We start from the raw sequence: 13,979 nt of genomic DNA, 5'->3' as shown, positions 1-13,979 counted from the left end.
GAGAGGCTGGGAGCAGCTCCAGAATCCCCCCAACACTGGCTGCGACCCCCCGTTGCTCCTCAGGCACAGGAAAGGGGTAAAATGTGAGGAAGGAAAACAGGAGTCCCCCCCACAGCACCAGCACCCCCTCTGAGTAATGAGATCCAGTTTATTGAGTGCTCCCTTTTACAAGTAAAATACAAAAACAAACAAATGTGCCCCCCACCCAACCAGTTCATGTCTCTTGACATGAAATATTTAAATAAGGATTCTGTATAAGAAGCTGATTGTCCTCTGTGTCATAGAGCAGGACCATGGTTTAAGGCAGCGTTTATGGTTTGCAGCAGGGAGGCTCTCCAGCCCCGCCAACTCCAAGCCCTGTGGGGAGCTGGGACAGGGGGTCTGGGCTGTGCCTCACCATCAAAGCAGCGTTGAGGAGAATGGGAATAAGCCATTAGCTCCAACCCCAGAAACTCCCAAATCCTTCCCTTTATACCCCTATGGAGGTGCCGGGCTCTGCCTGTCCTCCCTTCCCACCCCAGCCAAGTGCCAGGTCCCATCCAGGTCACCAAAATGTCCCTGTGCCACCTCTCCCTGATATTGCTGAGTGTAAGGAGAAGTCCTTTGGGGTCAGTTGGTCTCTGCCATGAGCAGCATCATTCAGTCCTCGTGTCACCGTCCTGGCGTGGGACGTGGACACCCAACAGCCATCCCACGGGACAAAAAAAGTGCTGGATTTTGACCTGTTCTTGTGCAGCTACTGGATCACGCAGGAGAGATTTTCTCCGAAACAACAGGGGCAAGAAGAGGAGGCCGCGGGTTTTGGGGGAATGAGATCCAGGTCTTCATCATCGGGGACCTCGTCAAGATGGTACCCGTCCTGCAGCAGCTGCCGGCTCAGGTCCTGGTTCACCTGCTGCGGGGGACAAAGCGGGGCTCTGCGGGATGGACACACATCCACGCTCTGTGGGGTGACGCTTCCAGCCCCTATGCAGAGCCTCGAGGGGTCAGGGGAACAAGGGAGCCCGTGGGGACCCCGCAGTGTCAGAGTCAAAGCCCCGCACTTGCCTCAGCAGAGGAGTATCCTGAGGAACACCTGGATCCTGGCTCCCCGTCACTAAGGGAAAAAAGAAACAGAGCTGGCCAGGAAATGGGGACTTTAGGATGCAGATAAGGGAAATTCAGGGGGGAAAAGGAGCTGGCAGTGCAACCCCAAGGGATATGTGAAATCTGGGACAACAGGAGCGTTTCGCTGCTCTGAGGTGCCCAGTGCCATCAGGGATGCTCTACAAGTGACAAGGAAAATCATCCCCCCAAAAAAGCCATCTGTGAGCACTGCCATCCTCAAAATCGTGGGCTATTTACCCAAAATCCTGGGATATTCACCTGTCTGAGTCGAGGGAGACCAGGTTTTCATCAGCTGTCTGGCTGAGCGCTGTGTAGCCCTTGTTAAACTTCACCGACCTGTCGGAAAGCAGAGGAGTGAGACCAGGACAGATGTTTTACGTGGAAACACATCCATGGAGCTGACAGGCTGAGGAGCCAGGGCAGGAATCCCACTCCTTCCCACCCAGGCACTGTCCAGGGGCACCACCAGCTAAACTCCAGGATAGCCAAATAAATCCATACCACCACATCATCCCCAAAATAAAGAGAAAAGCACTATATTTTATTATACTGGATGTTCCTGGCCAAACAGAGCCAGCAGAATAAGGTCCTGAACTCTTCTTTTTAATCCTCTGAGTTTCCCAGTCTCCCCAAGAAAAGTGAAGAATACATTTTGGGAATAGGAAGAAGGGATCAGACCTTTTAGGAGTCGGTTTCAGGGCAGTGGGTCCCCCCAGCAGCCCCTGCCTTCGCAGTGCTGCCTTTGCCAGCTCCCGCTGCCTCTCTGAAAGCCAAGCACAGGGACAGAGATAAAAATTCCCAAGTGCTCCCAAAGGGAAGCACATTCCTTTGGGGAATGGGTGAGGAGCATGTTGCACGTGAGCATGGGCACAGGGCAGTGCTTTCCAAGGCACCTCTATGGGTTTTTATAAAGGTTTTATCCCACCAAGGAATAAAAGGGCTTTTGGTAACTCCAGCTCTGGCAGAGAGGTGGAAATGACTCCCAAAATCCCGGCAGAGTCCACCAAGCATCACTTACTCAGCTTGGCCTGAATGGAGGGAGGTTTGCTCATGATGTACGGACCCCTTTTCTCCACCACATCTGTCCCTTTGTTCAGCCTCTTCTTTTCAGCCCAAATCAGCTAAAAAAAAAGGTGAAATAAGCATATTTAGCATCTCTCCATGTGGATGAAGTAAAGCAGAGGCATCTCAGAGCATCCAAGCATTCCTGGGAGCTCAAGGTCAGCAGGGAATCTGTCCCCAGGTCAGCTGGCGGGGGGGACAGCTCCTCCTCCCCAGCCCAGGAGGAGGGAGAGGAAAAGGAATAAGGAGATCTATTAGCAGATGAAAGGATTATTTGGGAAAGGTGATGCTAATTAAAAGCACAGGTAGTCACCATCAGTTCCTGTGCAAGCCTAGCTGCAGTAATACTTGAGAAAAGGCGGTGGAGGAGATTTACTGAAAGGTTAATCAAACACAAATGTAAGGATAGCTTATTTTAATTTGGGGTTTGAGCCTTTCAAGCTTCTCCTTTTATCCAGTTATTGTCCAGGAGAACCAGCACTCCTGAGGTCAAGAGGGAGGAAAAAACCTCCACAAACATAAGGGGTAATGAAGAAAATAGAGGGAAAATCAGAGCTGGCACAGGAGGGATGTGGAATTAAAGGAGCAAGGCAGAGGACTTGGGATGACGATCGGAGAGCACAGCCAGGATTAGCCCCAGTGTCTTAAGCCGGAATTAGCAGGGCAGAGCCTTATCGTGGGAGTAACTGGGCAGGCAGCGGCCCCCCAGATCCCTCTGGATGTGCCATACCCCTCCCTAGCCAGCTGATACACCTGTGTGGGTGTGTACATACGTATATATATACACACGCGCTGTATACAGCACTCTGCCTCCATGTGGGTAACTCTGAAAGACGAACTCTCCCCGCTCTACTGCTCCTATCCTGCCCCCCACACATACCCCATACTGCCCCCCACACATACCCAGGCCTATACCCCCTGTGCACACACCCCATACTGCCCTACAGACACCCCCCAGCCCTATACCACCCCTATTCACGTACCCTCCATACTGCCCCACGGACCAACACCCCAAGCCCTATCCACCTATTTCACAGTACCCTCCATACTGCCCACGCGACATACCCCCAGCCCTATACCACCCCTATTCACGTACCCCCTCCTGCCCCACAGACATACCGAGCCCTATACCACCCCTATTCACGTACCCCTTCCTGCCCACGACATACCCAGCCCTATACACCCCTATTCACGTACCTCCATAACGGCACCACGGACACACCCCAGCCCTATACCACCCCTATTCACGTACCCTCCATACCTCCCCACGGACACACCCCAGCCCTATACCACCCCTATTCACGTACCCTCCATACCTCCCCACGGACACACCCCAGCCCTATACCACCCCTATTCACGTACCCCTTCCTGCCCCACGGACACACCCCAGCCCTATACCACCCCTATTCACGTACCCTCCATACCTCCCCACGGACATACCCCAGCCCTATACCACCCCTATTCACGTACCCTCCATACCTCCCCACGGACACACCCCAGCCCTATACCACCCCTATTCACGTACCCTCCATACCTCCCCACGGACACACCCCAGCCCTATACCACCCCTATTCACGTACCCTCCATACCTCCCCACGGACACACCCCAGCCCTATACCACCCCCATGCACGTACCCTCCATACCTCCCCACGGACATACCCCAGCCCTATACCACCCCTATTCACGTACCCACTACCTCCCCACGGACATACCCCAGCCCTATACCACCCCTATTCATGTACCCTCCATACGGCACCACGGACACACCCCAGCCCTATACCACCCCTATTCACGTACCCCTTCCTGCCCCACGGACACACCCCAGCCCTATACCACCCCTATTCACGTACCCTCCATACCTCCCCACGGACATACCCCAGCCCTATACCACCCCTATTCACGTACCCTCCATACTGTCCCACGGACATACCCCAGCCCTATACCACCCCTATTCACGTACCCTCCATACCGCCCCACGGACATACCCCAGCCCTATACCACCCCTATTCACGTACCCTCCATACGGCACCATGGACATACCCCAGCCCTATACCACCCCTATTCACGTACCCTCCATACGGCACCATGGACATACCCCAGCCCTATACCACCCCTATTCACGTACCCCCTATCGCCCCGCGCTCCCCTCAGCCTCATACCCCCAATGCAGATATCCCACACAGCCCCATAGCCGCGATGCACATACCCCATACAGCCCCACGCTCACCTCCCAGTCCCGCACCCCCAGCACTCCCGTACATCGCACGTACCCCCGGGCCCCGCCGGCCGCCGGCTCCGCTCGCAGCGGGACCGGGACCGGGACCGGGAGCTGGCCCGGCTCCGCCGCTGCCGCCCGTCGCCATGGCCGGCCCTGGCCCCGCCCCTCGGCCCGCCCGCCAATGGCAGCGCGGGGCTGGCGGGGCTCAGCCAATGGGAAGCGGGGAAAGGGCGCGCCCCTCTGCCGCGCATGCGCGGTGGGACGGCACCGCGGGACGGCAGCGCGGGGGATCCTGCCCCGAGCGGCTCTTGCCCTGAGGCCGCTGTGCAGAACGAAATTCCTGCTTGCCCAGAAAATTCCCCTCTTCTAGGAGGAAAGTAACAACAGAATCAAGGTAGTGCCCTTCTCCTCCCACCCACTTTTGTGTTTTTTTTTTTTTTTCTTTCCCAAGCCCTTGCCTGGGCCAGAGCTGAGGTGGAAAACGGGGACAGTATCTATCCCAGAACAGATCCCCTTGCCAGTGAGGACATGACCCTCGCAAACAGGAGCCTCCGACCCACGTCTGAGGCTTCGGACATCATCCCAGGGAAATGCCTCCTCCAAGTCCTTGTTCTCCTCCTCCCCAAAGCTGTGCATACAGGGAGGTAGCCATGCCCTCCGAACAGCTCCTTCTCTTCCCCTCCCAGAGCCAAGTGCTTGGGAAGGCTCTGGACACAGGCTTTGCAGAGTAAGTAACAATTTATAAGCTCCTAAGAGCACGTTTATTGGTTGTTCCTTCTTTTTCCCTACGAAAGCAACAAGAAATAACCACACGAGGCACTGGTACCACATCAAACCAACCCGTTTTTCCTTTATTAGGCCCAACTCCACAGCACTTACACTGTGACTCAATAAAGGAAGCAGTTATTTCAGGTAAGATTTAAGGTTTGTCTCTCCAGGTGACTGTGTACAATCAGCATCAGTAAAACGCTTGAGTAATGCACCTGGAATAGAAAAGAACAGGAAAAAACCAAGCCATTAAAAAAGCAGCCCAGTATCTCCACAAAGTTTCCATGAGGTCCCAAGTGAGTTATTCCCATCCCTCTTACCCTCAAAGCCCTTTTTAACGACCCTCAGCTCAAAAATGCAGGTACTGCATTCCCAGCACAGCTGATTCAGGACCCCTGGCACCGAGACACTGTATCCCAGGACTTAAGAGTTCCAGAATCAAGTACTATTTGCAGCAGTCTGACATGCAGTACCTCTATTCTAAGCATAATATTTAAAAAAAGAACATGACAGTGGTCATCTCCTAAGGAAACTGAGCTAAGAGGCTTCACTTCCATGAGAATTTTTATTTAGGGCTTAATTTTAGTCTGGGATTACAGCACATTAGGTCTTGCCTATCCTGTCTTACCAGGGGTTTTGGGGTACAGGAGTCCCATGCCAAGAGTCTGGGAAGCAACATCAAACCTTACCAACAAGGTTTATGCTTTGTCCAGGCCCAGTTCCTCTGGAGTGGAAATTCCAAGTTCACTCAAAGTTGGTCTAAGCTCCTGGATAACGTAAGGATAGATTTCCTTGTGGGGTCCTGCCTTGTCCTGAAAAAAATCCCAAAAACCAAAAAATTCAGTTATTTCAACACGCATATCTCCAAAGCCTCCTACCTCAGCCCTGGCTTGTGGCAGAGCAGAGCTCCCGGCCTCTAGGGCTGAAATAAAAGCCCTGGCTTCTCTTAACTCCCTGGGGAGGCTGGATTCAGGTTTCAAGGAGCTGGTTTAAGGTGTTTTCCAGGACAGCTTTCTGACTTACAGCTCCCAGCCAGCCCAGCACTCAGTCCCTCAGGAAGCCAGGAAGCTTCGTGCTCATCACAGAGCCATTGATTCTGACAGCAGGAAAGTGTGGTTTCCCTTTGCAGCAGGAAAAAGCCAGGGCAAACTCCCCTGCTGCCAGGCTCTAGCTGTGGGAACAGAGCAGCTCCACCCACCTTTACAACTTCTAGGATGCGGACAGCGCTGGCAAAGTCATTTAACCGTCTGCAGGCCCTCAGAGCCGCGTCGATGATTTTGGGCTCTGGGACCAGGTCATAACTCACCAGTGTGTTTATGCCTGTGGAGACAAGGAAACAACATGGGGAACTTGGAACCAGCTTGTCATGCCCTCAAAAGGAACCCCTTGCTGTCTATTCCCTTCCTCTCCGATACAAAAAGCCAACACCTCGTCAGCCAGGTGCTGCTGGAATGATCCTCTGGCTCCAATTATCTGCTTATGCAACCACATTTTTAAGGCCTAACTGGGGAAGTTTAATAAAACTTGGCAACTCCACTGCAAAGGCAGAAGAAAAATGAGCGTAGTAGAGCCCAAGCACACTCTCCTTGGAGCAAACGTTACTCTCCCTCCCATCCAGGTGTTAAAATCACGGAATCGTGGAATAGTTTGGGTTGGAACCTCAAAGATCATCTAGTCCACCATTCTGTCATGGGCAGGGATACCTCCTGGTTAACCTGGAGACCACGTTAGTCCAAGTCCTGTCCAAGCTGGCTTTGGACACTTTCAGGGACTGGGAGTCCGCAAAATGCCAAGTAAAGTTGTTATTTCTGTTCACAAAACGTGTATTTACTGCAGGTTACGCTTCCCTGTTCTTCAACGTACCTTTCCTGAGCTCCCAGGCATCAATATCTGGCTTGTTGAAATACGTCACCCAGCGAGCATCGAATTCTTCATCTGACTCTTGTGACCCGTGAGAGTAGCAGCGGGCAGGAAGCACAGCTGAATCCAGAAAAAAAGGAACAAACTTGGAGCAAAGGGGAAGTAACACTACTTTAGTCCTGACCAAGAAGCCAGAAGCCATAAAATACGGATTTCCCTTGTTACAGTCGCTCTGGATCAGTCCTGGATGAGCACTGGGTGGATGTAAGTTATTAAATACCATGGTTTGTGTTGTGGCAAAGTGTCTGTTTTTTCGCACATCAGACTTCCAAAGTGTTCCCAGAGCACTGGTCAGAGCAGGAGTAACACACACAAAAATCAACTCTGGATACCAGTCCCTAAGAGGTTTTCTGGTATTCTGTAAGGCCAAGTGAGCCAGAGAAGCTTCAACATGCACATCCTTCATCAACAAAATTCCATGCAATTCCTACAAAGGCTCTCAAAAGCAAAGGGATGAGAAATATTCCCTCCAACAGAAGGGCTGGAGGAGGAAAAAAAATGGTCACTCTGTGTCTATCCAAGAGAAAACTCCTGGATCTCAGGGCTGCAACTGCATTAATTTTTGATAATTAATCACCAAAGCAGATTGCATGCTAATGCACAAACTAGTCTGATATGGTTATTAACTCATTTCTTCACTCAGCACTATCATAAATTCCTGGTTTTTTGGATGAACTTGTCTTTTTTTACCCCACAAAGGTTGGAACATTTCTCCAAGAGAACTAAACTAAAGGACCACAAGCCTGGTGCTTCCTTTCCCCACTGCTAATCTCACTCCACTAATATTTGCAGAGAGGTCGCCCATCAGATACAACCTTGGAGCTCAAAGCTCTGCTTCACAGAAGTCAAATTTAGCTCCTGACTTTTTCTTTCTTAACCCAGCATGAACCACTGTCACTGATCAACTATGGAGTTTTATTAAAAAAAAAAAAAACAAACTAGAACTGGGTTGTATTTTTGCTGATACACTTCTCTTTGGTCTCATTAATGACAGCCCAATTAGCAGGCAATCTGCTTTTTTAACAAAATTTAACCTGGTCCAACATTTCAGCTACAATCCTGGTTTATGCAACGGAAGCACAAAAATAGCTTTATTTATTTTAGCTATGGAAAAATACGTAACAGGCCAAGCCAGAATTAAAATGCTCTTTTGGCTTCTGTAGGGAAATTCCCCCTCCTTTCCCCAGCTCCAAAGCAGACCTCTGACCCTGCTTTCTGCAATAAATCACCTGCACAGCTGAGCTCAGAGCAAGAGCAGGGCTCTATAAACACTCCTGCTCCCAGAACACTGCTGAAAACCCTTCAGGTTTCAGCTGGTTGAAGGAGAATCCTTATTTTTCCTAAACAGAAAGAAAGTCCCATGGAGAATCCTACAGCAAATCTCAGCTGGATAAAAGCCTAAACTGAAATGCTCAAATGCCATCTTTAAGTCAAAATCTGAAGTCTTTCCTCAACAAAACCATTCCCTGGATGCAGGAGGCAAATACAGACCAGAAGAATTAAAACTCTGGATTTCCAGGGTGTGTTTTTCAATTGCTGCTACGGTTCTTTTGCACCCTGTGTTTTCCACAGGAACGTTTATATCTGTGTTTGGAGACTGGACTCTGACAGTCCTTCTGCCCTGAGTTTCAGCGGGGTCCATCAAGGTCACTGTCACACACATGACGTGTGTGTTATCCAAGCAGAGATTCCCAACTCAAGGAAGAACAAAGGGCAAGTACCTTTACTTTAAAGTGAACTCAACAGGCATTAAGAGCCTGAGAAGCCTAAAATCACCTAATATGACACAAAAACATATTAAACCTTCATTGCAAGGGCTGGAATTGGCCAGTTTTCTCTGGTAATGAGCACAGAACGAAAATACACACGAAGAAAAACATGAATTTACTGAAAATCTGGGAACGAGGAGCCCAGGGACTACACAGGGAAGGTTTTGCAGCAACACAACCCCCCCAAGGCCACCTGAAAGCAAAAGGGTTGCAGCAGTTTTAAGTGGGACGTTTGTAACACAAGACTTTAGAAAAGAAGATCACAGAGCCTGCTGGAAATGAGGCCCACAAGCAGCCGGGGTTCAGCAGCTCAAAGCAGCAGAGAGCAAAGACTTTCAGTGGATTTAAAATAGCAAAAGACCAAAGGTTTTACGCAGCATCTAGGAAATCCTGTGCTTATTACTTAAAAAGACTCAGCGACAGGCTCCCTAAGGCAGCTGTTTTAACTCACACGTGCCGCAGCAGAGGCACACACAAGTCTCCAAGCATTATTAGTGTCCGTTAATTAGCTATTAACTGTGATGCAGAAGTTAATTAGCTATTAATTGCGATGCACAGACAGTGCGTTCTCTGCAGTCTCTGTCTTCCAGCCCTGGCCACCATCACACCACGCTGCCTCGGGCTAGTCCTCCTCCTTTCCCTATTAACTGGGGCGTTAATAAGGTGTTAATATTATTAATAAAATTAATTGGGGTGTTAATTAGGATGGTGAGGGCTGGAGCGGAGCTGGAGCAGGCCCGGGGGTGGCCGGCGCCTCGGTGCTGCGGAGGTCACCGCTGCCCTCCATCAATGTCACCTTGGCGGGGGCTGCAGAGAAAGCGCCGCCGCCCCCCGCTGCAGCCGCGGGAGGTGCCCGGTGCCCCCTGAGCCGGTACCGGCGAGGGGGACCCGGTGGCGGCGGCCGGAGCGGCGGGGGCGGCCCGCGCTAGGCCGCAGGGTCCACCGCAAGGACACGCCGGGCCCCGCCGCCTCACACCGCACCGGGCCGGGACCCCGGGGGCGAACCGCGGCGGCATCGCGGCGGGAGGGACGGAAAAGCGTGCGGCCGCTCACCTGCTGGGCCGGCGGGCCGGCGGACGGCAGAGCGGAGGCCGGAGACAGCGCAGCGGCGGAGGAGAGAGGCGCTGGCGGCCAGCATGGCGGCGGGGAGTGAGGGAGGGAGGGAGACAGCACCGGGCACCGGGGGCGCGCCGCTGGCTCCCGCACCGCACCGGGAGGGAGGGACGGAGGTGAGGGCCGGGGGGGCCGCGGAGGCGGGTACGGCGGCGCGGTGAGGACGGACCGGCAGCGCGGGAGGGCGGAGGCCGCGGGGACGGGCTGGGGGCGCGGAGGGGCGGGACCGCCGCCATCTTGGGGCGGGGCCGGCCGCCATTTGTGCGTGAGGGGAGCGGCTACGGGGAGTCCCTCACTTCAGCGAGCAGCGCAGGGAAGGCTGCTGTGGGAGTGATCGGGCTCGTTTTTGAGGGGTTCAGGCTCGTTTTTGAGGAGTTTGGGCTCGGTTTGGGGGGGTTCTGGCTGTTGCTGCCCCCCTTTAGCCGAGCCCACGCAGCTGTGGTTCCAGTGCAGCCTCCCCGTCCCTACCAATGGACACCCCCCCGACTCGGTCCCTGTGAGAGGAGTGGGTTCAGACAGACTCAGCTGCCCCGTCCGCCAGCTCCGCGTCTGTCTGAAAGTGTCCCTGTCCCCACACCGTGGGCTGCTGCCCTCAGCCACCATCGCACCGACCCGGGTACGAAATCGCCCCAAAAATCGTCCCTGGGGCTGTGCCTCAGCAGTGCCGCACAAAACCATCGTGATTATTCCAATCGCCATGTCCTCTGATACCATCATCCTGTTTTAAGTACTTAATTTTTTGGGCTACAGTCATTATTTTCTCATGCAGGAAGCCGTCAGTCCACAGCCAGCAAAGCAAGGAGAGTAAAATCCCCAGTGCTGCCTCCGTGATTGGAAACGACCTACCTATGAAATCAATTAAAAGAATTTTGCACATTAACAAAACGAGGAGAAATAAGTGATTTTTATTTTTTTTCCCTGCTCAGAGAAATGTGAAGTGGCAGCACTGGAAGTGAAGGGCTGCTAGTGTTCAACGGTGTGGCTCCCACAGTCTTCAGGCTCTGATTAGAGTGTTTACAGAGGGATTTATTAATTACAGGTTTATTAATTAATTTTACTCGTTATTTTTAAGGTATTTGGGGTAGGAGCCTGCACCTGGTGCTCCTGTGTGGTGTGAAGGGTTGATCCTGAATGGGTTCTGCGCTGGAGAAAGAAATGGGAAGAGCTGGATGGGACAGAGCCCAAAGCTTTCCCAGCCCCAAACCCACAAAAGAAAAAGATCATTAACATAAAAAAAACCAGTTGGAAATTAATGTTCAAGTGAAGGGAATCAATCTGCAGCAGGGCAGATAAGCACAAGCCTCTGGCCCGAGGAGCAGCTGCCTGCTGAGGGAGATAATAAGGTCATTGCTACACAAAACAGACCTTGCTTCCTCCTCCTCCTCCTCTCCTTTCATTCCCGCTCCCAGCCAAGCAAGCCCTTGACAAAGAGGGAATGTTGGCTGTCCCTGGAGAGCAGGAGTGAGGCAGGGAGATAAGGCAGCTGCAGCCAGAGAATCCCTCATACATGGGTTTTAGGAAGGGTTTGCTCCTTAATACCGATTGATTCATCCCGCAGTGCCCCTGGGCGCCGGGCTGAGGGAACCAGGCGGATCAGGGCTTGGCATCTCATAACCCATCCCCCAAATCTCCCCTGCCCCTGCTGGAACTGGGGTTTTGCCGGGTGCTGCTGTGCCGGCACAGGAGACCCCAATCCCGTTCTTCCAAGGGACAGAGTTTGGCTGGCTCCCCTTGTCCTGGGTTGGCAGCAGCCTTCACTGTGCTGATCCATGCCACGGCCAGCAGCCAAGATGGTCCCCCCGTTTTCCCGTAGACATATCTCAACTATTTCTAAAGAGCTTTTATTGTCCATTCATTTCCCTTTACCCCCTGGAAGTAGCAGGGATTTTGCTCCGAAGAGCTCTGCAGCCAAGGCATGACCCCCAAACCTCCTCATCCTGTGCTGGGCACTGCATCCAGTCACAACAACCACCCGCCCAACGCTCCCGCTGCCCCCAGCCCCCCACACCATGGTTTCCCCCGACTCCAGACCAGAGTATCCGATGCGGGTTGTTTTATTTCCTTGTGCTGTCCCACAGGCAGGCAGCACAGTGCAGTGCTTGGCTCTGTGGGCGCAGGGAGGGAGCAACCCCTGTGCTTGGTTGGGTGGTTTTTTTGGGATGAATCACGGCCCCGTGGGATGCCGAGCCCGGCATTAATAACCCTGACATCTCCTCAGCAACGGGTTTGATGAAGAAGGTTTCATTCCAACAAGCTTGGGGCAAACCCGTCTCTCCTGAAGGATGAGGCATTGCAGTGGGGAGCGGTGGTGATGCTCTGGCACCCCTCAGCTGCTCTGGCTCCGTGAGAGTCGCTGCAGGATGTGGCTAGTGGTCACGGTGTCCCTGGGTGGCTGAATTAGAGGTCACCAGCTCCCCCCCACATCCTCACCTGCTTCAATCCATAACCAAGAGATGGTGGGTTTAACCCTTTAACCCTCACGCCAATCTCTCCCGTCCACAAGGGTCAAGGAGCAGCAAGTGGGGACAGGTCAGGGGGAGCCTGCAGCCCACTGGTGACCCCAGAAAGAGTGTATATTCCTGCCTCAATACCTGGCTGGTGGGGTGGAGGTGGTGGGGTCAGTGGTCCAGCTGGCCAGTGGTGGTCCCCAAGCCCCTGGGGCTGTCAGACACCTGTACCTGCAGCTTCTTGGGCAGCAGCTCCTCGTGGGGAGGCGGCAATGGCCGCTTCAGCCCCTTGGCAGAGGATCCCAATGTGTCTTCTCCCGCCTCGTGCCGGGGCTCCGGGGGCTGGTATCCTGTCTGGTTGGGATCCAGGGGGTCTCGGGAGAGCAGGATGCAGATGGAGGGGACGTTCTTGTGGACAGTCAGGTTCTGGGCAGGGCCGTCGGGCAGCGGGTCCTGGTTCTCCCAGACCTCCAGCACGGTTTTGTAGCGTACCTTGGTGACCTGGTGGAGCCCTCCCAGCTTGCGCTTCATGATCTCCACGCAGGTGATGGTCTTGGTGACTGCCCTGCCGCAGCCGCTGAACACAATCTGCCGTCTGCCCTTCAGCTCCATCTGGGCCATGGCGAAGTTCATCAGGTTCCTGATCTTGCTGCCCTCCTTCACTTTCATCTCCACCACGTCCGGGGGCAGGTCTGGGAAGGGCAATGGCATCTCCTCCTCAGAGGTCCTCACCTTTCGGAAGTTCTCCATCCTGGACTGGGCGACGGGCTTGGCTCTCCCTCCTTCAGCAGCCATCCTTCACCTCTTCCTGGTGGATCCACACAGGCTCCTAGCCCCCCGGGACCATGGCAGGGCTGACCTTGCTGCCCTCCAGCCCAGCCCTGCGTCCTGCAACCACCAGCCCCTTCCCCTCGGCTCTCCAGAGGCTGGCAGTGGGCTTGGTGGCAGTGCCAGAGGCTGTCTTCTGTGGGAGACAGGGCTGCAGGATCCCCTGGGTGCTCCCAGTTGCTCCCAGCAGGGATAACAGCTGGCTCCAGCTCTCGGTGATGCTTGGGCTCCTGCGCTCCCACTGCAGCACTCGCTTCTGCTGCTCTTTGCTTCATTCTGGACTTCAGCAGCCCCCAGAGCTGTTCTGTGTAATTAGCAGATCCTCCCCCTCTCCCTCCCCTTCCTCCCCTCCTCCTCCTCCCCTGCTCAGCCACCCATGCCAGCACCCAGCTCCTGCCTTCATCTCTGCCAGGCAAAGGGGAGGGCAGGGAACCCAGGTCTCTGTCCCGGAACAGGGAAGGGAAGGGAAGGGAAGGGAAGGAGGGGAGGGTGGAAGGCAGAGGGAGAAGCTCACTCTTGCCTTCATGATGTTCCCAAAGTCCTGCCCCCTTAAAGAGAACCTGGTCCCTTCTCTCGGCGCTCAATCCTCTCAAGGACACCCACTGCTAACTGCAAATGTCACCCTGCCTGCCTGCCCTGCAGCATTCCCAGAGGGATGAGGAATCCCAGCCATGCTGTGCACAGGGATGGTGCAGAGATGCAGCAGGTACTTCGGGAAGTACTTTGGAGCCTGAGCTCAACCCTTA

General features: G+C 53.8%; 3 protein-coding genes across 4 annotated transcripts; all 3 read right to left on the bottom strand.

Moving 5' to 3' along the window:
* Window positions 1-128: 128 nt before the first annotated feature.
* Window positions 129-4,540, bottom strand: FAM219B (family with sequence similarity 219 member B). 2 transcript variants are annotated; one of them, XM_039557761.1, is made up of 6 exons: window positions 4,441-4,540; window positions 2,126-2,228; window positions 1,786-1,870; window positions 1,366-1,443; window positions 1,048-1,096; window positions 129-895 (listed from the first exon to the last, which is right to left on the bottom strand). In XM_039557761.1, exons 1-6 carry the CDS (start codon window positions 4,531-4,533, stop codon window positions 737-739), a joined length of 567 nt encoding a protein of 188 aa, XP_039413695.1. In that variant the 5' UTR covers window positions 4,534-4,540; the 3' UTR covers window positions 129-736. The 2 variants fall into 2 exon arrangements, with proteins under 2 accessions (XP_039413695.1, XP_039413696.1); XM_039557762.1 differs by having other exon boundaries at window positions 753-917.
* A 671-nt stretch (window positions 4,541-5,211) lies between these two features.
* Window positions 5,212-10,252, bottom strand: LOC104697440 (cytochrome c oxidase subunit 5A, mitochondrial). The gene is made up of 5 exons (XM_039557900.1): window positions 9,899-10,252; window positions 7,020-7,136; window positions 6,355-6,476; window positions 5,846-5,968; window positions 5,212-5,371 (listed from the first exon to the last, which is right to left on the bottom strand). Exons 1-4 carry the CDS (start codon window positions 10,215-10,217, stop codon window positions 5,855-5,857), a joined length of 672 nt encoding a protein of 223 aa, XP_039413834.1. The 5' UTR covers window positions 10,218-10,252; the 3' UTR covers window positions 5,212-5,371; window positions 5,846-5,854.
* Window positions 10,253-10,844: 592 nt separating this feature from the next.
* RPP25 (ribonuclease P and MRP subunit p25) lies at window positions 10,845-13,779 on the bottom strand. Its single transcript, XM_010412298.2, has one exon. It carries the CDS (start codon window positions 13,198-13,200, stop codon window positions 12,577-12,579), a length of 624 nt encoding a protein of 207 aa, XP_010410600.2. The 5' UTR covers window positions 13,201-13,779; the 3' UTR covers window positions 10,845-12,576.
* Window positions 13,780-13,979: the final 200 nt, after the last annotated feature.

The sequence above is a fragment of the Corvus cornix genome, chromosome 10 (assembly GCF_000738735.6).
Source record: "Corvus cornix cornix isolate S_Up_H32 chromosome 10, ASM73873v5, whole genome shotgun sequence".
Classification (NCBI taxonomy): domain Eukaryota; kingdom Metazoa; phylum Chordata; class Aves; order Passeriformes; family Corvidae; genus Corvus; species Corvus cornix.
The sequence above is the reverse complement of the archived record's forward strand: the minus strand, read 5'-3'. Positions and strand labels throughout refer to the sequence as shown.